We start from the raw sequence: 26,664 nt of genomic DNA on the forward strand, positions 1-26,664 counted from the left end.
TAAACCAGGTTAAGTTAACCTTGAGGTAGTGGTAAATCATCTAATAGAAGAGCATGGAGTCCTCATTTTCTCAACTAAATGACACATGTGGGGTGTCTATTAGCAGGTTTACCACTCCCTGCAGGTTAACCTAGCCAGGTTTATCACCTAACCATGTTCTTGGAATACCAGACAGCTATGTTAACCTCGACTGAGGTGTGAACTAAACATCCTAATTGAAGAGACCTGAAAGCTCATTCTTCCATCAAACCTAAGCCACATTCCTCTTCTTCTAGTACATATTTGCTGAGTTCACACAACAAGGTGAATGACTATCTCTGATTTCTAGAGGAGTGCTTTAACTCTTCACTGAATTGTTGTCATGGCGAACTCATGGAGCAGAGCGCTTTCACAGTAAATGTATTATATTCAGCATTGTGTGCAAAGTTAAGACAGACCTGTGTGCACCCCCTCTCTTTGTATCATCACGTATCATTTCTTTTCTTTGACATCCGAAAACGTACACACACACAAACAATACACACCAAACACATCATCATCATCATCATCATCATCATTGGTAGGCGAGTCTCTTCAGAAAATAGTACGCTTAAAAAACAGACACTTCTCTCATTCTTTACTTTCATGAGTGGTGTAGCGGCAGTGAAGGGAAGACAACCACAGATGTATGGACCCAACCCCTCACCCTCTTGTCACACCTCTGGATGAACATAACAGTTTTTTTTTCAGTCTTCAATACCTCCAAACCAAAAGTGAGCATGTGTGTTGGCCAAGAACTAATGAACGAGAAATTAAACAAAATCAATCTTAAAAACAAGCAAACAAAAACGTCACCTGTGGAACCCTATGGAAATCGGCATCCCTTTAAGTCCTGGGTGGGAGTAAATATGTAAAATAGGATGCTGGAGGCAAGGCTGGAGTTAAGGGTTACAGAAAGGGACTCTACCACATCATGATCTTGTATTGGGTGAACAACATGGCATCATGAAAAGTAAGTACGATAACACGCAGATTTGAACCTCGCGTTTGAGTACGACACCTTTGCAAGTTAACGCATGCTCAACAACGCCCTGGGCATTGTGGTTTCAGTCTGGGCACAATTTCACTACAAATTCATTATTTCCCTTGCTTGTTTTGCTGTTCTTGGAAAAAGTAAAGTAGAAGAAACATTGCTTTACTGACAGATTAGGGTTAGGCATGGTTTTAGTCAGGGCACAGCAGAGCATTTTTGTGTTTAGCAACAGAAAATCGCAGACGTGGCGAGAAAACTGCACAAACCTCGTCACGTGACAAAAGTGCTGTTTGTTCCACTGTTTGAGGAGGACGACATAACTTGAAAAGCCGTCACACCATAACACGGAATACACTAGCGTGAGATACATACACCGATGCATGATGCCAGTCTGGGGTGAACTGAGAAACGACTTTAAAAGAAAATGGCACTGATCCAGGGACCAGACAAACCATGACACCCCTAGTTAGACCTGAATGACTCTAAAGTGAAAACGTAACATTAAAAAAATAAATTGGAAAAACAAAATAAAAATAATAATCAAACGATACTGCTTCAAAGAATGCTAAGGGCACTTCTTGCCTGACAGATGGAGACATTGCCCCTTACTCCTCCCTCAAAACAAGAGGCAGGGAAGAGACAAAACTCAATGAGGAAAAAAGAAGACCTCAAACAAACAAAATATCAAAGAATACAGATAATAGCTCAGCTGGCAGTATTAATCTTTTTCACAAGCAAATTAAAGGGCTTGTCGAATCTTTCTGAGCACAGTCCACACCAAAAAAAAGCCCATTGTTCATGTAACGACTAAGTCCAACCAAGCAACAAGCCAACCACAATGTAGTGAAACATCACTAAGCGTGGCAGGGGCATCCAATGGATACCAGTCTCCAGTGAGAGCTATGGTGAACATTGTGCTCTATTACCGGGTCAGCACCTCTAGAACAGCAGCATGCGTGAAGTCTGGAACACGACCCCGTCCCCCCCGTCCCCCTGTAGCGCCAAGCCTCACAGAGACCTGGGGAGGAAGGGCCAGTCGGAACGCTACGTGTCAGTCACACCACAACCACAACTGAACTGTGAACCTGGAGGAGACCGAATACTGACTGAACTGTAGTTGACCATCACAGTTGATAGACAAAGAACACAGTCTTTTGTCTGTCTCTGTGCTGAGGGTGGGTGACGAGACAGCCCATACACCTTGACGGGATGGGTAGTATAAAGGACCCTGAGCCTCCCCCCCTGTGAAGTTATCTGTAAGGAGCCAAGAGTGGAACGTCATCTCTTGTGAGCGAGGGGGGTGGGAAGTCCAAAGGCCTTTCACCTCACCTCCCTCCCTTCCTTTACCCCCCTTTTTCCTTCTTCAATGAATGTCTGACCTCCACCCACCCACCCATCCCCAAGCACCCCGCCTCTTGTGGGAGAGGGCAAGGCATGGCGTGGCGAAGTGGCTCTAGGGACAGACAGGCAGACAGGCAGGCAGGTAGGTGAGAGGAGAGGCACTAGATGTAGTCGTCGTCGACAGGCTGGCCGCGGGCGTCGCAGTAGTGGATGAAGAGCACCACAAGGCGCTGGAAGACACCGCACCGCGCCTGCCGCCGCTCCGAGATCTCCTCCCCGATGGTCTCCATGCAGATGTCCGCAGACAGCTGACCCTTCCGGCGCGGCGCATAGATGGTAGCTGGGAGTGGGGGTGAAGTAGGGAGGCAACTTTATAAGGGTAACAAGATGCTACAATGGTTCTATCCTGTCTAACCAAGGTAGACCCATTCTAAACTGGTCAAAACCATTTGGAACCGTTGAAGCCTGTTTAAATTGGTCTAAACCACTTTGAACCAGTATTAACCAGTCTAAACAGCTTTGAACCAGTCTGAACCAGTCTAAAACAGATTGGACTAGCTTTAAGCAGTCTAAACTTGTAAGCACCAGATTAAACCAGTCTGAGCTGGTGTAAATAAGTTTGAACCAGTCTGAATCAGATACAACCAGTTTAAATTGTTCTATACCATCTATTGGTTTTAAGTCACCCTCTGCAGTTTGCATGAGTTTGAGTGGTGAAGTGGTCTAAATTGGTTTGAACCAGTCTGAGCCCGTTCAAACTAGTTTGAACTGGTCTACACTGGTTTTGAATCAGTTTAAACTGATCTCAACCAGTTAATACCAGTTTTAAATAAAATCCGTGACCATATTAACAAGCCAGGGAGCAAATAGAATAGAGACAACTGCCATTTTGAAAACCCTATAAGGTCATAGTCAATCTAAGCTTTTCTGCTTCATCATACTCCATGGTTTTCAAAACCGTATCATTGTCATAATCCCAAAAGAAAAGAATAGATACAACACAAGAAAACTGGCTATAGCATTGAAATTCAAAGTTATGAAAAGCAAACCTGGAGATAGCTGGACTGCAGAAATATTCATTAGCCCGCCCGCCCCCACACACACACACACACACTATGAACTCCTCCTCGACCTCAGACACATTTACACATTGCTGACATTAGTAGAGCGCCACAGTAATCGCTTACTGCAAAGTGATGTACTACACACTCACTGCTTTCATCGTCTTCAAAGTCGTATCGTGCGTAGCTGTTTGGCTCTGCTGCTCGCAAAGTCCTCAACCAGGGGAAATCAGTGATCATTGTGTACGGCGCACTGTCAACTGTACCTGCAAAATGGATAGAAAAGAGAGAAAATGAAGTGAAGAATCCTATGGACGCAGTACATGCAACATTCTGAAGATGTACTGTATCTTCACTATGATGCATCTTAAGATGCATCAAGCCACGCATGAAGAAACCAACTTTTATTCCTAGGACAAGTTATATCCTACTGTACAGATTCCCTGATGCCTACAGTACATACTTAAAGCAGCTGTTGGCAACTTGTTTTTAAGTTAACTTTTCTTGAAAGTATGAAATTTGTAACCCATTACGAAAAAATCATCTTGCTCTCTCCACAGTCGTATGTTGACAAAAGGCTAGCGTTCCCCGTTTTGCTTATTCAATCAGAGTCTGCCTCTAAATACTTCGTCTGTTTCATGAATCTCAGTCTTGATTTACAGCAAGAATTGAGGTGGACTGTGGTGACACTTGGTACACACAATCTGGCCACAAATAAACACACTACAGACACACAAGAACCCACTAGAATATTTTGTTGGGCCACCTTTACTTTTGATTATGACCGCATTCAATGTAGCATTTGTTTTTCAATAAGCTTCGAATGCTCGCAGAGCAGCGCCAACGCACACCAACAACAGCAGGTCCAAAACAAAGTGTGGAGAACTGTTCTGCCAACACTGGATTCCACTGTTTTCAGTACAACCTCACACGGCGCCAACCTCTGCCCACGCCACTGCTTTTGTTGGTGTTGCTCTATAAAACCCAGTGTTGAATCTCTATGCTCATCTGCTGCTTAGAGTCAGTGTGCGGCGGCAAGAGAAATGGTTGAATCTGAAATGCTTCCCCATGGTGACCATGCGCAGGACTTTAAAAGTATTTCCTGGTCATGTGACGCATTATTTTTTCCATATGAAAGGTCAGGTTTCTCTCCTCTCAACCCAAACCCCTTGAATCCATTCAGAAATGAGCTTTGGGGAATGGTATGGGTGAAAAAAGTTCATGGTGTGTGTGTGTGTGTGTGTGTGTGTGTGTGTGCGTGTGCATGTGCGTGTGTGACAGAGAGAGTGTGCATTTGGGGCTACAGCAGTGAAGTCAGGTGCGTGAGTAGGGGGTTGTGTGTTTATATTTCACAGGAAGTGTTGTGTACAGTGGGGGTGGGGGGTGGGGGTGGTTGACCCTGAGGTCCGGGGGCAGCTTCCTGCTCACCCTCCAAGGTGTAGATGTCTCGCCCCCAGGGGTAGTTGGGATACTTCTGCACATCCTCTTCCGTTCGTGTGGCCTCTGGAAAAAACTCATATTTAATGAGTTCCCTGTTGACAAAAATGAAAAAAATGAATGCACTACAGGGAGAAGCCATGCGTTTTTCATCCACAGCGTTTCAACTCTACTGTCCTCTGAGTGGCCTATTTCAAAGGGAAACAATGATGTAATGTGAATATTGGCTGAACAACATAACATATCATTTTCATTTTCAACTTCAGAGTTTTCCTCTGAGACGGGTCCAGCAGCATTATCCAAAAGGGACAGTTGCACCACCTGCTGGTAAACCTATGCCCTGCATGTTGCATTACAGTACAAAACAGAGGTCTCAATTGAAAAATAAACTATTTTCAGAGGTCTACCCTGAAAACCCTGGATTTCCCAGCATAGAACATTATGACCGCTGATTGTAATTCACCTTTATCAGGAAAAGCACTGAAAAATTGTCATCAATTATGTTAATGGTGTGTCCATTCACTATACGAGACGTGTCTGTGATGTTCAGTGTGTGTGTGTGTGTGTGTGAGTGTGAGTGTGTGTGTGTGTGTGTGTGTGTGTGTGTGTGTGTATGTGTGTGAGTGTGAGTGTGTGTGCGCGTTTGTTGGGGGTTACTCACTGGCTGATGTTGGCGATGGTGTCCATCCAGCTCCTGACACGCCTCTTGTTACTGGCGTTGGGCGGGTTGCTGAACTCGTGGATAATGGCGATGTGATATGGGTACGGTCCACTGAACAGCATCTTCTCCAGAGCCAGAGAGTTGATCTGTCACACACAGAAACACACACCTTCAGTTTGGCTGACTGCCGGTCAGAGTTTGGATATGGGCAGGTGGTTTACAACATTGGCAAAGTGCTCATGCTACCCCAAAACACAACAGACATTTTACTGAGAACATTCATGGGCACTGGGGGCCGTCCTTGAATAGTAAGGGGTATTCATGTTTTCTGGGGGATTTGGGTCTCTACATCGCTGAAATTAGCGCCATAGAGCTTGAAAGTGATGTCACTTCCCCCGATTTCATGGGACCTCAACGGCGTTTTTAGCCGAAAATCGTAGCATGTAATCCAATGGCAGTATTAAAATGATATTTCGATCCCCTTCGAGTTGTGCCACGAGCTCTGATATTTTTGTTTAATTTTTCGTACGAACCCCTAAACTTCTTAGAAAGCTGTGTTTCTTCACATTTTTCATGCAGATGGCCTCGGAACAAAACATTGATACTTCTGCATGAATAATCTTTATCTAACCTCTTAAACAGCATATTTGTAGCCCAGCGCATATCATGACTGAGAGCAGAAGATATTTACTCTCTACCATGTTGTTAGATGGTCAGCTTAGGTCCCGTGAAACGCGGAACTAAGGGGCGGGACTTTCGAGCTCTATAGCACATCATGCCAGTTGTTGCTTCTAAAGAAAACCCTTTTCACTCATAATATTGTCAATCACAAAGCTATTGTGTAAGTTTTTTCATTTGTTTCAAATTCTAATCCAGCTGGACTAGGGAGAAAAAACACTAAAAAGGACAAGATGACCACACAAGCACAATCTGTCCAGCTGCAATACACAGAACATGCGTGTAAAAGTTTTGTAAGGTGCCAACTAGGGATGCAAATTATCGATTAATTAATTAATCATTAGTTGATAGCCTTATCGATCGACTTACGATTAATTGATAAGCTGCGTTTTCCCCCCGAAATCTCAATGTTTCTCGGAAAAAAAAACTACTAAATCTAAAACTTTTAATAAAAAAATTGAAATAAAATACCACATTTAAATTAATTCTATTTCAATTCTTTAATTAAAGGTGATTTAAATATTCCCACTATTCACACCCCTCTTCACATACATTCTTCACATGCCCATTTCACCTGGGTCTCTTGTCAGTTGAATTGTCGATTAATTGCGATTAATGTCTTTTTAATCGGTTAACGCATTGATCGATTAAAGTCGATTAATCGATTAATCGTTTGCATCCCTAGTGCCTACTGACTTTGCATAACTTTTGGGATGGGGGCATAGTTTGTTGATTGTTCAATTAAAAAAAGTCTCAACATAATCCAAATATCATCCTGGAAGTTATTGAGGTCTAAGTATAGGGATAAGTTAAGGGATAATGTACTTGTCCGGCCACAAAAAGGTTGCACACACTCTAATATGTTGTTGGACTGCCTTTACCTTTAATTATGGCACAGATTTGCTGTGCTATTGTTTTAATATGCGTCTGAAATGTCACAAGACTTATTTCCATTCAGTGTTGCCTTCTCCAGCACAACACAGAGATTCTCAATGGGGGTTATGACGTGGACTCTGATGGCCTATCCATGAGTGAAAATAATGCATCATGCTCCTTGAACCACCTTGCTGCAATGACTCGCATCATTTCCTATACAGAACACAAGCCATGTGCTTTTAAAGGTGCACTGTGTAAGATGGTGGCCAGATTAGGCATTGCAACCATACTGATCATGGAAACTGTGCTTCCATTTGCAAAAAATAATATTTTAAATGAATATTTATTAACTAATAAACTAATATTTACTAATATGACCAAAGTATGGCACATTCTGCAGCTAAAAATGGCTATTTCTGGAAATTCAAAATGGTGGACCATGGAGAAGATACCCCTTTTCATGTATGTCATATTGAACACTTAGAATTTGATCATGGTGGTAAGTATTCAAGGTAACATTTGCGAATGGGAAGGATGACTTCTGGAAATAAACTACTACAAATTTTACACGGTGCACCTTTAAAGATGTTGAAAATTGTTGAAAACCGCATGAACGTCACTCCTGTTTAAATGGTAACTAAGCATAGATGTGGCAGACGCCTTTTAAGGTGAAAACTAAGTGAAACACAAAGCTGCGTCTCCCGGTCCATATGCACCAGAGAGGTCTGACCTGCTGCATGGGCCTCATGTAGATGATGCGGTTCCTCTCGGGGGGCATGCGGAGGATCTGGTCCAGGACCTGCTCCATGTCCATCTTCTTGCACTGGGCGTAGTCGAAGCGGTTCACGATGGGCGCGTTCTCCACCTTCAAGTACTTCAGGACTCGGCAGCGGGTAGCTGAAGACACAGAGACGGGTGTTAAAGGGTATCTATCCACTAAACTGAACATTTTGTGAGGGAGAAAAGTCATTCATTCCTAAATGTATATACCTTTCCCAATTAGGGTTGAGGTGTCCCTTACTTTTAGACAAAACAAAAGCACAGCAATGCTAAAATTCCATGGTATTCCCTGATTGCACATGCAAAATGCTCAAAGTCCATGACTTTCCAAAAAACCTCTTTTGAATGTCCATGATATTCCAGGAATTCCATGACCAGTGGGAACCCTAGTTTATCTTTCCTCTGCTGTTAACTGCAGCCATGCACCCATTCATCCCAGCGCCCCCCAAACACATCATATGACGATAGAAGATGGATAGATAGACAGGAAGATATCAGATTGGCATTCATAATCACAGATGGGGATGTCAGTCCCAAGACAGCGCTCACCATAGGGTTAAGGTTAAGGCACCAGAGATGTCAATTATACTTGATATTGCACTCGCTGTCTTGTAAATGACCCCTGTCAAGTCAGCTAATTAACTAAACTGAACCACTACAGACTCTTAGGGGGGCATTCTATTCAATTACACTTTCACAAGAATCCAACGTCAAGTTCACCTATGCGTGACTTGAGGCCGGGTTGCTTTGTCTGATTGCTTCTGGAGCACTCTGTGGGGCAGGAGGCATACTCCCTCACCTGACCTCCCTCCCTTCACTCAGTACTCACTCACCATGGACAAACATCATCTTGGGGCAGTCCTTCAGCACCAGGTCTGTGATGCCACAGTTTGTGAGGTTGATGCCCACCAGGTTGTTGGACTTGAGTGTTAACACCTGCAGACCAGAAGAGGGTCATTTATAACACTTGTATATATGCAGCTTTTTATTTACAGTGAATTACATTATTGAATCTCTATTTTATTTTGAATCTATCCATTGAATCTCTCTCCATCCTAATGGGCCATTCTTTTGAAACTCTGTAGTCGGAAACCCCGACCTCCACCTAGGGAAAGTGCAATAGAATGGGTACTAAATTTGGGGTTCCCAGTTCGTTAAACATCAGTGCTTTCAGACATCTGTAGTGTCCCCCACTGTTGTAATAAACGCATTTACAACGGTTGTCGGGAGAACGAACTCGGGTCTACCGATAACCGAGTTTCAAAAGAATGAAAGTGTAGGCAAAGGACGTGCTCAAATTCTTGGAAAAACGAAAGTCTTTGGGTGCGCGATAAAATGGATCAACTTAAAATGGATCTTCCTTAAGTTTCAAAAGAATGAACCATAAGACAGGGGGGTCGTTTCAAATGGCCATAGAGATTGTATGGAGACGTTGAGGGGATTTGCAGAGTAGAGAAGCTCCTCACCTGCACGTGGTCATCCTCTGTGACCGGGTCACTGGTGCTGGTGGCCTTGTCGGCTGTGCGTTTCTTTTTGACTGTGACCCGGGGCTTTGGTTTTGAGAGCTCTGGCCATTTAAACACAGAAAAGAATAGAAAGGGGAACAAGTTATATAAAAAAAATGTTTGCATGTTTTTGGTACTGTCATTTGAAAAATTACACTACAATTTGGTTTTGAGAGTCAGCCTATTACAAAAAGCATAAAGTGTAGCTTGTCTGCTAATGTTGCACGACTTCTGTTGCATATTCTGTATTTACAAGTACAGCGCTAACAAAGCTGACCTCCAATCAAGTTATTTATATTAGTTCAGCATTAAGCAATAACTTAATTTCTTGAAGTGGTGTACTAAACCATCTACTGTCCATGCTTCTTTGTGGTCATGTTATAAAACCTGTGACTGCCTTCAGCTCAGCTCACCTGCTTCTGACACGAGTGGCACGGCTGAGAGCCTGCTGCGGGAGCGTGTGACTGGTCGGCGTGGGATCCTGTGCTGATGCTCCTCCTCCATGCCGTCGTCTGACGCAGCGCCACTGGGGTGAGAGTGGCCATCCTCCCCAAACACCTCCTGGTCATCCAGGCCCTCCATCCCCGCGGGGCCCTCCTCAGCGCTGCCTCCCCCGCCCGGGCCTCCCTCCTCCTGGCTGTCGGCGTCCTCCCTCCAGCGGATGGAGCCCACATAGGCCCCTGCCCCAGGCACCTAATAATAACAATAATAACAATAATAACACTATTGTTGGAGCACAATTCATAGAAGACATGTAGCTCGATGTTCTTAACAATGTTAGATTACAATGTTAGATTAACAACAATATTTGGTTGTATTAGTAGGAATTAGTAATAATTGTAATAGTACAATTAGTAGTACTAATGAAATAAAATGAAAAAGAAGACAAATTAATAAATAAAATTGAAATTAAAATAAAATAAATAGAAGACAACTAACAGGCAAAAGCTAGGGTCAAAATATGCTGAGCAATTATAAAATAGTAAAATGGCATAAAATCCACAGGAGTCACCTGTCCAGAGGCTGCAGCCGCGGGCCCCCCTCCTCCTCCTACTCCTGCTGCTGCTGCTGCTGAGGCGGCGCTGCGCTCTGGGGCCTCGGTGGCCGCCCTCATGTCCGCCTTGATCTGCTCGCTCGTTACCTGGCAACCCTTCTCACAGCTGGGCTCCTGGGGGGGTGGGCCACGGCGGCGCAGCGGCGTCTTCCCTTTGCCTGCACCCAACGACACAGACAGCCAATCAGAAAAGAGGAAACAAGGTCCAACAAATCACACTGTACACAAATAGGTTTTCATTGGAACACTGGTGTGTTTCCTCAGCATAATAGTTTCCAGCAGTCACAGATAAATTATGTTTCTTGAGTCAGAAAATGTAAATACAGAACAAGAAAAACGCAGGTGTTGTTTACTTACAAAGGTAATGCAAAAGCCATACTGTCAATAATGTTGCAATAGTCATATGGCAAGCTTTTACTAAACATGCCTTCATGTTTACTAAACATGCCTTTCATGACTGACATGACACTTTTGTTACAGTTGATAATGTGGGCACCACCATCCAGTGAAGTGAGAACGGTCATTATCTGTTATTGTGGCCCCGACACCAAAACACTATGCTGCTGACTGATCCTGAAGTGAATGTCCAGTGTCCACTTACTGTTGTGTGGGGTTGTGGAGTGGGCGCTGGAGCTCTTGGGCCTGCTGTTGGCAGGCGTCTCGGTGTAGGATGTCCTGGAGGGGAGCGGAGGACGCGGCGTCGTGCCTGGAGTCTTCTCCTGCTCGTCCTCGTCCTCGCTGTCCGAGTCCAGCACCTTCACTGGCGGCTTCTTCACCGCAGACTGCACCCCACTGGGGCCTACCGTAGAGCCAGACGGCAACGCAGTAGATAAGAGAAAATACGGCAAGGGAACGGAGTGGGGTGTGTATGTGTTTGTGTGTGTGTGTGTGTGTGTGTGTGTGTGTGTGTGTGTGTGTGTGTGTACTGCTGTAAATTCATACGTTCTGGGGGTATTTCAAAAAGCAGGTTTGGTGTATTACTCATCCAACGACCATTCATTCATCATTGTCAAAAGAGGTTGATATTTACGTAAATAAACAAACACTGACAAATGGAGACTGCTAATCTGTATGTCACCAACAGGCCATGATGCACTGAACTTAACTGTGATTAGCCTGGGAAATCCCATGCTGCTTTGCACAATCGTTCTGATCTGAAAGGCAGCATGGAGCCTTCCCTCAGTGAGAGTACCAGATCATGGTCCCTGTCTCTCTACAATCAGCGAGCAGGGAGGCGTGGAAAGGCGATGACTGCAGTTGCAACTGAAACAATTGGCTATGCCCATGTATGCCAAATGATACACATTCGTAATGCCCAATAAACAGCCGTTGTCAATCATAAACCACATCCCCCTGTGGGATTTACAGTAGGCACGTCTCCAGACCTCATCTCACTTGTGATTAGGTTTGGTGATAACCAGGCAAGCTCGATGTGATTTTCTTACCTGCCTGCTCTCCATCGCCCCCTGCTGGTTGCCTGGAGCCAGAGGAGCCCTGGGGAGCCTCAGCATCAGCATCCCCATCAGCTGCAGCAGCCTCCACCTCCATCAGGTCTGGAGCCGCCTGGTTCTCCTCCTCCTCCACCCCGTCCATATCACCAGCGTCTGCTCAGCAACAAGCATTCAGGCATAAAAATAAAGGACACTGTATAAGTCCATCTATAACTCACAATAGGATATTGCAATACTTAAAAGTCTGTTTATCAACCAAAATTGGTGGGACCCCTGTTGCTTTTGGCACTGTAGTCAACACGGCTTGGCGTAGCCAAACAACATGCAATTGATCAGCCTCTGACCTCTAACATTCGCCATGGTGGGAACAAGCCGGTACCCTGGTTGGGGCATGGTCTCATGAAGTACAAGGTTATGCAAAACACACAGGCATGTATCCCCCCAAATGTTGTCCCCCCAAAAAAATCTTTAAAAAACTAGTACCAGGCAATTTTTGAAAACCATTTTTGAGAGAGGAATGTTATAAAAGAGGCTCTGGCAAAGGGGTTAAAAGGTCAAGTCAGTATGAATGAAAACATGTTTAATTCTATGAAGTGTGATATAATGTGATGAGAACTAATTTCCCCTTGGGGACAATAAAGCATATCTATAAACTGAACTTTGAACTACTTCCTTTGGGCCCACTTAAAATTTTCATTTGATTTAATTTTCAAATGTTGGGGTGCCACCTATGACCGAATTAAAAAAATTAAACTCGCACACAAATATTATTTAGATTTTTAGACAATGATTTCAAGGTCCACTTGGAATACCTTTGGCCCTGGCCTACAGTTTGAGAAACTCTGCTGTAGAAAATTAGCTTTCCCAACACTGAGCTGCAGGTAAGCCTACCCTCTGGCCGCTGCTGCTGACGATCCTGCTGACGTTCGGGGGCGACGGCCTCCTCCTCATTGGCAGCTGGTATGTTGGCCTCGTTGTTTTGGTGATTATTATTGTTATTGTTGTTGTCGTTGTCATTGTTGGAGTTCTGGTTGCTGACGAGGGCGGAGGAAACGCCGATGCCAGTGCCTGCGCTCAGACCCACACGAGCGCAACCCTGTGAGGGAGCGTGTGACATGCTATTAAACGTGTGAAACTTGTCATTAAAATAAAGGGAGTGGTCAAAGACAGCCTGTGCAAAATATGGAGTATGAATATACCAGGCAGTGTTCCAGAAAACTGAGTCAAAGAATAGGAGAGGCCATCCAAAATCCCCCCACTGCCCATGGTTTAAAAGGAGCATGTATAGCTTAAAATTCATGAAATATCCATTTCTATATCTTTGTCGTTTTCTCGCTCAAATTGAATTGTAAGCAACTGCTGCGTGGCAGAACTTAGCCTGTCGGGGGCTGATGCGCAAAACTTTGTTGCTGGTGCAGGCTGTGATGCGATAAAATCTCACGATTCGCTGTTTAGAAGCTTGTGTGCACCATATGAACAATGCTGTTTGTATCATTAACTGTCAGTTTCTGTGAGGCAAGGAGTGGACACGACACACGCCTGTGCAGCTCGACGGTGAGAGCTCGCATTTTTAAGGAACATGAATTCTTGGTGGAATCGGTCATAAAAGCTACTGGCGGGTAGCCTGACATCTAGCCATTCTTAGCTGATGGAATACGCAGGGAGGGTCTGGCTTGTCAACTGGCAGGGCCGTGGGGGTGAATGTCTAGACAGATACATTTTTTTGATAATGTGAAAAACCGGGATATCAAAACGGGAAGACAGCGGGAAATAAGTCAAAAATATTTTCCTGGGAAAAGCGGGAGGGTTGACACTCGGGTATGTTGGTACCTTGGGAGGCTCTCGAAACATCTGGTCCAGGGAAATGCACTCCAGGCTGGGCAGCATCTCGATGAACTGGCAGAAGGAGTCCAGTTTGACAGCGTGGCAGCGCACCAGCGTCAGGTCCGACAGCCGGCTCCAGCGAGAGTGGTCTGCAGACAGGACAAGACCAGACGCACATTACTGGGGTTCGCAGACATTAATAGATGGAACCGACAGGCTAAACGAGGCACAATCAAAGACAACATTAGAGCCACATCCTAAACAAAAACTGAGACAGCACAATAAACAGAAATGACAAGTTTGTCTTTGGCATTGTTTACATGAGACATTTAATTCAGAATGAACTCAATTTCATTCTGAACAAAACTTTTTGAAAATATCATGTTAACTCTTCACAATTCAGAATTGAATGGAAGTGAAATGTAAACTCATCAGAGCCATTTAACTCTGAATTATTCATTCAGGAATTAAAAACAACGTGCAAAAATGACCATTGTGTACCTGTTATCCAGTTGTGGGGGTTGTGTAGATGAGGGCAGTTATAAATGACAAGGTACTTGATTGAAGTGAAGACCTCGTTGACGGCTTTCATTCCGATGTCTGTGATGATTCCTGGGTTCTCGATCACGTCTGCCAGGCCATATTTCACCAACTCGTTGTGGCTCATTTTACCTGACAAGCAATCATTCATTCAACTGTCAATTGTCAACGGTCATTCAACTTCAATTGTCTAATTCAGAGGATTGGGGAAAAATGCACATAAACAAACCACAGTAAACAGATTACAATGAAAAACATAGGATTACTGGCCATCATTACTTGAGGGTGGGGGCAAATCTTAAGACTGCATTGTAGATCCAATTGGAGCCAATTTTGGTCCCCTAGGGGAAAGTCTTTCTCTGCACTTTATCCCATTTGGACTAGTGAATCACATTAAAGTACACACACTAGTCCGTAGCAGTGGGCTGCCTGCTGAGCGGCGCCCAGGGAACAGTGTGGGGGTTAGGTGCCTTGCTCAAGGGCACTTCAGCCGTGGACCGGTCGGGCAATGAACCAGGAAGCCTTGGGTTGCCAACCCAGTGCTCTAACCACTGAGCCACGACTGCCCCCCCATGTCAAATGGTAAACAGTTTGATTGAGAGTTAAATTATATACCGTATACCTTTATTTCTACGATACATATTTTTTCATTATTTGTCAAGATATTAGTCCCATTTTATTACTAGACGTGCATTTCATTTCATAGAAGATCGCTACATTGAAATTAAAGATTCAGGGTGTAATTTTAAAAAAGTGCAATAAGATTTCAGATACAATGCAGTTTGTCAATGATCATGTCCGTCATTCAATTGACTAAAGTACATGGAGTGAACAATAATCCTGTGTGAAGACAAGATGAAACCATAGCTCATTCATGTATTGCCTTACTAGCAGGATTGCAGTAATACACATTAATAGACAACTCTGCCATCAGTACAGCACACTGCAGTAAAAAGGACACAATAAAACAATGATTACTTGCTGCTACTACTAAAACGCCATTGGCCCATGGACAGAAACGGGATGTTTGTTTGTGACATTACTCACATTGCAAAAGGAAATCGTCAACATGTCCAAGGTGCAACGTCTCGAACTGGGGGAACTCCAGTTCGGCCATTTTCAGTGCAGAAAACACTCCGTCTTTGGTTAGGGAGGGTTGGATTCGAACTTCATGAAGCCTGACAAGAGAGACAGAATGTGCACACTCAGCATGGTGTTCTTGAGTCCTGTGCTGAGAATGTGTCTTGACAACGGACTTGACCAAAGACCTCCTGATTTTCAACATTCAATTTTAGTGTATTAATTCAATTCGATTTCACTTTATTAGGGACCATGTACAATCGGAAGTTCCACATGCCCCCAACAACCCCCTTCAGCACCTGCCCCCCCCCAAAAAAAAGTCGATGCATGCCTGGTTATAATGACAAATAAAAATATATTCTATATATAATATAATGAATAGTAATTATAAAAAAATAAAACAATTTTCTAGAAATTCAAAAGGGCCCCAAGTTATAAAGGGTTTGTTCTATTCGACATCATATTCATTAGGTCGTAAATCTATTCCATGGTGAATGAAAGCATGTCCTTGTGTTGTGTTGTTGCATGACTTTTGCATGGGGCTGCATGCCATTGGAGTAAATGATAGCAGGTTACAGGAAGCAGGCTTCACTCAGAGTGTCTCGGTTAATTTGAGGGTGCTGGCCCAAATAAAACACTCCAAATGAAACATAGAGGGGCGCACCTTGCATCAACCTTGCTTGCACATCACATTGCACACTGATGAAGGCACACGCCGAAACGCGGCCGTGCACAAAAAACAACAACAAAAACAGTTTGATGCAAGGTGCGCATCCTCTGTTTAATTTGCGTTCCATTGGTTCCATTGGTCAATACAGCAATGTTGGTCTTTTAGCCACTGCTACCATGTCTCGTTGTCATCAGAAACCCAAGCACCCAAGTAGGCTACCACTTCGGAATTAAGTTTTGATCATCGCGAAAAGTAAACTGGTAGCGCCCTCTGGCTTCGTTGGTACATTAGGCCAATCACAGACGAACTTTGATTATACTAACAACTATGCGGCCCGAACCCGTACCACATAATTATCCAGTAGACTACAAAGCAAACGCTCCTGACAAATAAACCCTTCATATACCTATTTTGTCACACTACTTTATTAGTATGTTGTCACGGGACAAATGAATTTTGTGTTTGTGCGTAAAAGACATTGGTAACACAGGACACGGCTGGTTTAGGCTCTCGCATGACGTATATTATTTCTCTTCGCACGACGTATGCACATCCATGATGTTAGTATAAAATAAACTATTGTTATTATTTAGATTGTTACAGCTCGCATTAATTCGTTGTCAAAACAACGCACCTTGTTATGGTGCGTCATAGAGCTCAAACTCGGCCAAAGTTCCAGTTTAGTTTGGTTGGTATCATTCTTGATTCACCCGCGAAAGAGAACAGACATATCCGAGATACGCTCTTCATATTCACACGAAATTGCCTTCACCTCGCTGTAGGCCTACTACTTTTTTCTCGAGACATCTTTCCTCCAGACGGAGTGACCCAGTGGCTTCCAATTTCAGGTAGGCTATGCTCTGACCTTTGTAGCGTTTCTTTATCGTGCGCTGTTTAATGCTATAAAACGTGCCCTTAACAGTAAACACGAAAGAATAATATCCATAGATTTAATTCAAGGATTCAATGATTCAAGGATATTTATTTGTCATGTACATAGAGACACTTTCGTGTCACTTGTAATGAAATGCATGGCCGGTGCAAAACAAGTGTGCAGAAGAAGGGTGAAGAAGAAATAAAATGAAAATAAAAGGTGTGTGTGTGTGTGTGTGTGTGTGTGTGTGTGTGTGTGTGTGTGTTCAATCAAAGTAATTAGGAGGAATTCAGTAAGCAAATGGCATGAGGAAAAAAGCTCTTTCTCAGTCTCTCAGTTCTAGCTCTGTGACAGCACAGTCGCCTTCCAGATCTCAGAATGTAATGGACGCTTAAGAGGTCTCCGGCACTTCGGTTTAAACTTACCGAATCGGAATTCAAAAGTTACAAAAAGTTTCTCACACTGATTGTATAATTAGACTTGGTTGGTTTCTCTTTTTCTACAGGCGAGTCGACCATGACTGAGATGGACCAACATCTCCTGAAAATGGTATGACTTGGTCTAAATACAATATGTAAACATGTTAATATGGGATCCAAAAAAAAAAACAGAGATAAATTTAACATTTTTTTGCCTATTTTCTTAGGTCAACCCTGAAGTCCCGGAGCTGGAAGACATGCATCCAAGGCCACAGCAGTGCAAGACAGGACCCCAGCTCACCTCATGCATGGGCGACACACTGATGAACACCCAAGGCAAGGACAGCTGTGGGCCTCCTCCTATCCAGGAGCTGGACAGGGAGTCCAGTGAGTGTGATGATCGGTCACTCTCCTCCTTCAGTGACAGTGACAGTGATCTGACCTATTTTAGCTCAGTGAGCTCAATGACCTCCATGCTGAGCTACAGTCAGAGCTCTCTGACCTCCATGCTGAGCTCCAGTGATCTGACCTCTCTGACAACAGTGACCTCCATGAGTTCCAGTGATCTGACCTCTCTGATCTCAGTGACCTCAGTGACACTGAGCTCCAGTGACTACAGCATGCGGCCTGACAGCTGTGTGTCTGCAGACACGGGCAGCATTGGCACTGCAAAGGAGGGCATGGAGGCTTCCACTGCCCACAGCTTTGACCTTCGCCTCCAGCATCAGGACTCCAGTGTGGAGATGGACTCCACAGTCCCACCCCTCCAGCAGACCTCGATGGCAGCTGCTTTGGGCTCTCCTGCCCACTCTGAGGCAGGCCCGTGCCTAAAAGTTCTACAAGCCCTGGAGCAGCCTGGGGGCAGCCTGCATGAGCAGCTCCACCGATACCTGGAGCTCCTGGGCATGACCTCCAGCCTCCAGGCACAGCAGGCCACCCTGCACCAGGAGAAGCCACCCTCAGCACAGCAGCAGGGCTGGCTGCAGCGTCTGCGTGACTGGCTAAAGCGCTCCAAGAAATGGTTGAAGAGCCTGGGGAAATGCTCCTGGAGGAGGAGGAGGAACAGAGGCGAGCAGGAGACTTGCTCAGTCACCCAGCAGAAGGCCTGCGGCTCAGAAGGCAGCATGGGAGATGGCACACGAGCCTGTTACCACTGGAGGCTACAGCAGCTCCACCAGGTGCTGCAGAACATGGACTCCGAGGTCCAGGAGAGAAGGGCCTGGGTGCTGCGAGAGATGGAGGCCATCACCAGAGTGGCACCAGGTGAGCACAAGGAACCAGGCCCCTGTCAAATGTCATATTTAATACTCCTGGCAACCTGCACTGCAAATATTCTACTAATGAGTAATTATAGGGGTAATATTGAACAACTATTATTTATTTTCACGGGAGAACCACACTTACAAACAGCTTATCAAATGCTTATCAAATACCCACTGTATATTAAGGCCAGATATTACCTGGCAGAAGTCTGTGAGAAAACACATTATAACATGCTAATGCACTGCTCTCTCTCTCTCTGTGTTTCCTGCAGTCAACTGAACATGTGGGGCCAGTTCCTGAATCTGGACCTGCCTTTGCCTTCTGGAAGTAAAAAAGGGAGGCAAGGGCCTATTTTTATACCACTAACTAATAAAATTGCCAATTTATTCTCCCACTTAATGTGTTCTCATTTATTAGTCTTAGCTTGATGATAAGAGCGTTCACATTTGCCATGAGCTGGTGTGGGAATGTGGGAAAGTGTACATGCGTGTATGTGTATTTTGAAAGCGCTTTGAGACAACTTTAGTTGTGATATTGGGCTATAAAACTACAGGTTGTATTGTATACAAAACATGTACATACAGTATAATACTGTATTCAGTCTAACAACAAAACGTACTGTATTGTATACTGCAGACTATGTTCATTAACAAAGTACAGGATCATGCCATGTTGGTGTAACAAAAGATATGGTTTCCCCTTACCACAGAGGGTGAGTTAAATGTCGATTTGACTACCGAGTTTACTAAACCATTCCTGCACATTCTCATAGCAGGGCAAGCACGGCCAATGAGAGAGAGGATATGATCAATCATTTCTGCAGCGCATTACACTGGAATGCTAAGAAATTAAATGAAACGTTCCTACTAACTACTACTTCACATGCTAACTTGTGTCATTAGAGGTGTAAAATAGCGCAAGTGATGAGCCAAGATTATTTTAAATACGCATACAGAAATCATGTGCAGCCACTTCTTCACGGCTCTAACTTAAATCTGGAAGTGTAGTCATGACTGCTGTGCAGTTTAATGATCTTGCAGCAGAACTGGCATGCACTAATGAATGCAAGTCTTATAAATGAATTAGGCTATATTATTAATAATTAACATTACCAGACGGCCAGCAAAACAAAATATAAAGTGACAGGACATACTTAACCAACTATGCAATCACAAATGATTGTAAATTCATATGAGCGTTAATTTCTGTGCCAATGTGCGTTGGAAGGGGCGGAAGTTTTGAGATGTAGAGTGAATTGCCATGGCAGCATACATTGGTTCAAACCTATCAACCTTCTGTAGTATGGGTTAAGGAGGAAGTTACATTGCACATGATCAAGTTATTCTCGAAGTTACCAGCAACCCAACTTTGTAGTACAGTCCCTTGGTCCATTATATGTTTTTGCGTTTACAGATGTGACATACAAGTTTATAGGTCTCTCACCAGACTGTTTGTGCTTACAGTGCACTGAAAAAAAATGTATCCAATGGTACCATCTATAGGCATCGTTTTAATTGAAGTCCAAGTTAGTTCTGTTGTTTATAATTTATTGTTTATAATTATTATTTATAGCCAGCCAATCACTAAAGAAATCAGGAGGTCTGTAGTATCATCTTAGTCAACGCAAATGTTCGGGTACTTTTCTTACCGCCGTGCAGCCGTGATTATGAGGTAGCCCAGATCAACTTCAAGTGCATTCTTGCAGGCTCCAAATACTATTGTGTGCAAATTACGAAACCCTCCTGAAACACAGGGGAAAAAAACAACAATAAAATGAGAACCCACTTAAGTGTCATTCACATGTCAGTAGAGCCTGGAAAGGATGAAAAATACTGTACAAGGGTCATTTCTCAGGAAATCAGACACTCTGGGGCCAGACTGACACAGATTTCAATTTAACTTGGTGTGCATTTTTAGTGGCGAGGTACACTGACTGTAGAACCCAAGAAATGCATTTTCATGAACGTAGCACAAATATTACAGCAGTAACAGACTAATTAAGTAGGAAACTATACATTCATCGTTGATTATGTCAGTGAATGTAAGCCACCCAATGTTGGTTTTGATGTTGTTTGAAAAGTCTTTTCTAGTCTAGTTGTAAAAATTACACAAACATCGTGGAACACAACAATCATCCTAGTATGAATTGGGTGAGATATAAAAGTATTAAAAATGAACATGCAAAAAAGCCATATTTCAAAATCTTGTCTAAACCTAGCCTGCAAGGTCATGAACAACACATGAAAATATGGTGTTGTTAAAGGTTAAATGAGGTTGAAATGAGTTGTAATAACGTAGTAATAGAGTAGTGTTAGGGGAGATTACCCCACCTGACATGTTTTACCTCACCTGACACCTGACCAAATTAGCATTATTACTACTTCATTACAACTCATTTCAACCTTTAAGTCACATTATCTCTGAAATGACTCAAGAACCAAGCACCAACATCTCAGGTGTTGTTCATAACATTGCATGCTAGATTCATCGAGTCTGTGTAAATAAATGAAGCTACAAAGCAACAGACATGTTACAGCCTACTCCTTGTATTGAAGGCAGTTTGAACAATCCTCTCATTGCCCCTACCGTTGTGACGATGAATAACATAGCACAGACCTATACATGGGTTTCACGTTTGTAAACAATCTATGCCTGCGCGACCTTGGCTGTGCACTGTTCAACTTCTGATAGTTGGAAACCGCTGTCGGTCAAAAAATGAGCTCATGTGTGTGGCTGCCAGTATCTTGCCCCTCCTCACAACATCAATGTTTGCATACAAAAAAGACTATGTATTGATCCCGTCGGAGCGAAAATCAAAACTATCTGCGAAGACATCTCTGTGACAGGCTGCTGCGAGAGCACAGAGAGCCCTTAACTCCCGTCCTCCCTTGTGCTTGGGCCCTCGTGAAGACATCGCAAGATGTCATTGACAGCAGGAGTTTATTTCAATCTCATTTTCTCATTTGCAAACGGGATGTTGAATGGGGAATAGTCCCCCAAATGTTGTTGTGTCTAGTCTGACAGCGAGAAAGTCTTATTTTCTTCCTCAAAAAGTCGGGGCGGCATCAAAGCGTGAGGACACAAGCGCAGGTCGAGGGCGGGAGCTAGGATACTGGAAAGACCCCAATGCTCCGCTTCATGAATACCAATCCTGGGGTGCATTTCTGGAAAGCGTAGTTGTTAGCAGTTAGCAACTTCTGTAGTTGCCAATGGGAAATTGTAGTGCAACCAACAAAATAGCTAACATAGTTAGCAACTACGCTTTCCAGAAATGCACCCCTGTGTTTCTTCATCAGTGCAAATGAAGGTCTCCTCACCTGACCTCCAGCTGTCCTCCACCACGTGCTGGATGAGTCCCCCCAGGAAGGGCACCCTCACCAGCTCCAGGTGCTCCAGGTTGCGGGCGGACGCCAGGCCCGTCACCAGGGGCACGTACTTGAGCGAGTTGGTCGGACCCGCACAGTTGCGCATCACGAACGTGCGCAGGCTGACGCACAGGAAGTCCTTGAAGGGCTGAGGCTTGGTGAGGCGCACCCACTTCAGGTAGAGGTGTCGGAGCATGGAGACGCAGGGGATCTCTGGCACGTTCACCCCTGTGGTGACAAAGGGAACAAAATGTTTTATGCAAAGGTGCACGGTTTATTGATTTTTTTTAGCAGTTTCTTTCCAGAATCCATGCTGCCCATTCACAAATATTACCTTTATCACAAATACTTACCACTATCATAAGTATTCATTATGACTGGGAAAATTGAACTTCTCATACGGTACATGAAAAGGTGGATATTCTCAAGGTTTGCCATTTTGAATTTCCAGGAACAGACATTTGTAGCTGCAAAACGTACAGTAGTTTGGTGATACTAGTCATTTTTTGTTTCTTATATGGTGAATATTCATGAAAAGATCAAATTGGGTAATAGGCAGCCCAGTATCAATGGGCAGCATGGCTTCAATACCTACTCTGGCCACCTTACACAGTGCACCTTTAAGGCAAGTGGAACAGTCAATTCCACATCCAATCATATTTCTATGTGTGTTTTATTTTCCATATTATATGTTTTTATTTTTGTGTTATTTATGTTCACAATATGGTGTTGTAGTGTTCTGCTACGGGTGTACTATGTTACTGGACCTTTATCGATGAGGGTTCCCTTTTGTAATGTTAAGAAGGGGGGACGTTTAGAAAGGGGGACCTGCCGGAACCGGCAAGTCAGTTTTACCTCAGGGATTGTTTTGAGATGTAAGTGTTGTGGTCAGCCGAAATAAACATTCAACTCGAACTGTAACCTGTGTCTCCTCACCTAGTCTGAACTGGAGTGTTTTATGGTTGGTAACCAACTTTTAAGGGTTACACAAGTATAAATACAGATCACTCACTAGTAGGCACTTTGGTTGCCAGACTATTTACTCCGTAGTGGAACTTCTCCATTCTAACTTAGTGGGTTATACGGATTAGACTGAAATCAATCTTTTGTCCTTGTCAGGTTGTGTTGCATTTAGTGGGGGACAACCTTGCTGATGATATTTCTTAGGCTTTTACACCTTTTAAATAGGTCAGAGGGAGGCAGGAAATGAGTGGGGAAAGAGATGGGGAAGGGTAGAAAGGTAGGACGGAAGCATTGAGAAATGACATCGGGCCAGGATCAGACCCCGGTTCCCGCTGTAATGGAGCGGCACAGTAGTCCACTTGCTTGAAAGAAAACAAAGCACCTACCAACAAGGTGCAAAGTTTGGATTTTAGCCGCAGCTGGAATGGTGAGTTTGTTCTCTGGGGGTATGGGAAAGGCTCCATTGCGGTTGCGAAACTTTCCCAGGATGTGAACCTGAGGCATGTAGTTCCAGATGGCCTCCACCAGCTCCAGGTGAGACGTCTCAACACCCTGGAAACAGCAGCAAGGGATTAACAAACAACACCATTTTATATTATGAAAAATCATCGAAGTTGTGAAGAGAAAAATTGGTGACTTGAGGTTGCTAATTCAGCTAGATTGAGACAACGGCAGTGACTTACTATTAGAAAAAAATCATCGTTTTGTTGCAACACATTATTAGCCCTTGAACTAAAGGCTTTTTAAATGTATTAAGCAGTGTGTGTTTGCAACTCTTAGGGAAGACTGACACTGCAATGGTTACGCATAGTCTTACCAGTTTTTCTAAAAAACACCCAGTTTAACCCAGTAATTTTTGAAGAACTGTTAATGCTTAAAGGTAAATATGCATAGATGTCTTATTGATAAACATCCACAGATGTGTTTCCCAGTCTTAATGGGCTAAGTGAAGCAGCAGTCTTGACCACAACGCGTTTAGCACTTGAGTAGAGTAACTTACTATAAGGCTGGGGCAGGCCTGAAGAGCTTCCAGAACCCCTGGGATGCTGAAGGCCTCGTATCCTCGGACTCTGCGTCGCTCCAGGTAGCGCGGGTGCAGGCCGTACAGCTGCTCCAGGTCTGGCATCTTCTTCAGGAGCATGAGGAAACTGGAGTCTGTAAACCCTGCCATGGGGATCATGGGGTGTGGACCATATTAATTGCAGAATAGTTTACAGGCACAGTTTACCAAGTGCCTTTGAAAGGTACTGTATCTATGCAGGCCGTAGATAGAATGTTTTTTAAAGATATTTTTTATTGACTTTTGTGCCTTTACTGATAGGAAAGTTGAGATTATGACAGGAAGTGAGTAGGGCGAGAGAGAAGGGGCATGGTTAGGACATGACGCAGGCCGGACTGAAACCTGGGTCTTCTAGATTGTTTCTAGCAAAAGTGCCCGAGAAGTGTCTTTTTTTTAGATGGGCAAACCATTTCAAGTGTTAATGGAAGTTTTAGACAGTCTGGTTAATGAGGAAGTGTCCATCTCTCTTTCTCGCAAATAACGCTTTAAATTCCTTCTAACTCTGCTTTCATCATAGAAACTATTTATATACTCTATCGAAGCTGTTCAGTCCTAGTTTAGCCTCTCCAATAAGCCTTTTAATAGACCAGCTTGTATCCAGTCTTGGAAGTGATCCAATATACTCTATTGAGGCATACTGCCCTTGTCAAAGGCAATGTTCGATAGCACAACAGAATAAGACAATGATTCGCCCCCTTAGTATTCTTTCATTATTTCACAGACAGGATCAATTTGTCATGCTCAGTTTTTATTCTGTTGCACTGCAAACTGGAAGTGAGCATTGAACACAGACAGTGCAGTAAATGTAAATTTAATTCATTTAAATTCATTTTTACGTCAGCTTTGCTTGTTATGCAGTGGTTCTGTGTTAGTCTTTTAAAAGAAATCCCCTGCCTAGAATTATTTGAATCTACATGAATCATGTCACCAACCGACATCATGTACCCCGGTTGTCACAACTCCGGATTCCATGGCTCTGGCTTTACCACTGTTTGTGTGTGCAGCAGTAAGGGTCAGCTGGCTGCCTACCTGAGGGCATGTACTCCCACCAGCAGCTCGCGCACAGGTCTACCACCTTCACAACACGCAAGTACAGAGTCACCGCTTCTCTGAGTTTCCTGGACAGACATTCCATGCACATGATGTCGTGCATGGGGAGATACCTACAAAAAAAGTCACAAACACTTTTTGGAGAACAGCTCCACATCGACCTTTGTATGATCAGTGCATCTAAAAAAATTGACAATAAAGCCGCCTTTACTTGACTACAGATCACAAGCACTTCACAAGCAAACGGCAGATCTTAAAATAAAAATAACTCCACCAGGGACTGATGAAATTTTAGCAGGTGACTGACCTGAATATGTGGCAGAGTACTTCATGTGAGAGCTCATTCATGTAGTCTTTGGGCTCTTCTTGACAGAAAGGGACATTCAGACCCTCTTCCAAGCTCTGGGTCTTGGTGGATTTCCGCCGCGGGCCCATCATGTCCAAGGTGGCAATACCTTCGCTGGGGGAAGACAACCAACTTCCTCCAATCTCAAATCTACTTGTCAGGCATGCAACACACACACACACACACACACACACACACACACACACACACACACACACACACACACACACACACAGTTATAACAAAACGAGATTCATTTCAGGCCCATCACCTAATTTGTAGGTCAAACTCAATTAGTCCCTCAGAGGACTTCTTCTACTGAAATGACATTTGTGCAACCTCAGAGGTTAACGGGACTGACAGCTGTGAATAAACTGCAGATCACAATAGAAAGATGCTCGCTAGTATAATTGCCAACAAATCAACTCAGGTAGCCACAATGACAATACGGGGCTAACAAAAAAGGCCAGACTAAGAACTTAGAACTTACTGAATGTTCAAAAAAGGAAGGCATGCAGACATCGACCTAATGATTTAGAAAATCAAAAAATGAACTGCAATCAAGTTAGCACAAGCTCTTTCACAAACGTTCTTCTTAGCATAACAGTAGTCACTACAGCTCCAAGACATTTGCTCACACTCTGCACCACACAATAACTCGCCTTTTTTCTTCACTGGCAGTGCATGGAGGTAATGCGGAGATGCATTCGCTGCTTCATCGATTCATGGTCATCTTCTTGGTCAGTCACTTGTCACCCCTCTCTGAGTTATTTGGTAGCCAGCTAGCTTCACGACTAGCCAATGAGCTAAGCAGTTACAGCTCCACTAATGGGCCCCTCTGAGGCAAGTACAAAACAAAGTCTTTTGCATCCCTCGAAACGACGACAGTCTTTTCAGTCTTTGGACTTTCAGCTCAGCCTTCTCGCCCTATACGTGACGAGCAAGTTACATTCGCAGAAAAGCACTGTACACAGTAAAAAAGAAAGAAAAAAACAATACTGAAATCTTGCTCCTCTGTGTTTTCCAGCTGAAGCTCACAGACACACTTCCGCCTAACGTCAGTCCCTTCTTCTTTTTTATTGGCGGGTTACACTGTTATGCATGAATACCGCCACCTACTGTACAGAGTGTTGAATGAACTAAATAAGTTGACCAGTTTTCAGTAGAAGAATAGAACAGAATAGAATAGAATAGAATAGAATAGAATAGAATAGAAAAGAAAAGTAAAAAGAGAAGGGAGAAAAGAAAAGAAAGCCTTATAGGCCTACAGTTAATCTCCTGCAAGGCATGACAACACAGGCCTATTCAAACAAAAAAGACGACAGACTTCAGTCCAAAGTGTTGACCAGCTGAG

At 43.8% G+C, this 26,664-nt stretch overlaps 2 protein-coding genes across 2 annotated transcripts; one reads left to right on the forward strand and one right to left on the reverse strand.

The window, feature by feature from the left end:
- Nucleotides 1-426: 426 nt before the first annotated feature.
- On the reverse strand, nt 427-26,370 carry fbxo38 (F-box protein 38). Its single transcript, XM_063190468.1, has 22 exons — nt 25,973-26,370; nt 25,272-25,460; nt 24,944-25,077; nt 23,855-24,018; nt 23,241-23,406; nt 21,844-22,119; nt 20,175-20,268; nt 15,268-15,398; nt 14,182-14,352; nt 13,687-13,829; nt 12,748-12,952; nt 11,851-12,009; nt 11,007-11,204; nt 10,364-10,563; nt 9,765-10,044; nt 9,313-9,413; nt 8,680-8,782; nt 7,797-7,963; nt 5,513-5,658; nt 4,843-4,946; nt 3,567-3,680; nt 427-2,693 (listed from the first exon to the last, which is right to left on the reverse strand). The coding sequence occupies exons 2-22, from the start codon at nt 25,400-25,402 to the stop codon at nt 2,515-2,517; spliced, it is 3,366 nt and encodes a 1,121-aa protein (XP_063046538.1). The 5' UTR covers nt 25,403-25,460; nt 25,973-26,370; the 3' UTR covers nt 427-2,514.
- Nucleotides 16,657-18,920, forward strand: LOC134439844 (uncharacterized). Its single transcript, XM_063189742.1, has 4 exons — nt 16,657-16,818; nt 17,350-17,393; nt 17,491-18,526; nt 18,798-18,920. The coding sequence occupies exons 2-4, from the start codon at nt 17,361-17,363 to the stop codon at nt 18,803-18,805; spliced, it is 1,077 nt and encodes a 358-aa protein (XP_063045812.1). The 5' UTR covers nt 16,657-16,818; nt 17,350-17,360; the 3' UTR covers nt 18,806-18,920.
- Nucleotides 26,371-26,664: the final 294 nt, after the last annotated feature.

The sequence above is a fragment of the Engraulis encrasicolus genome, chromosome 23, assembly GCF_034702125.1.
Source record: "Engraulis encrasicolus isolate BLACKSEA-1 chromosome 23, IST_EnEncr_1.0, whole genome shotgun sequence".
Lineage (NCBI taxonomy): Eukaryota > Metazoa > Chordata > Actinopteri > Clupeiformes > Engraulidae > Engraulis > Engraulis encrasicolus.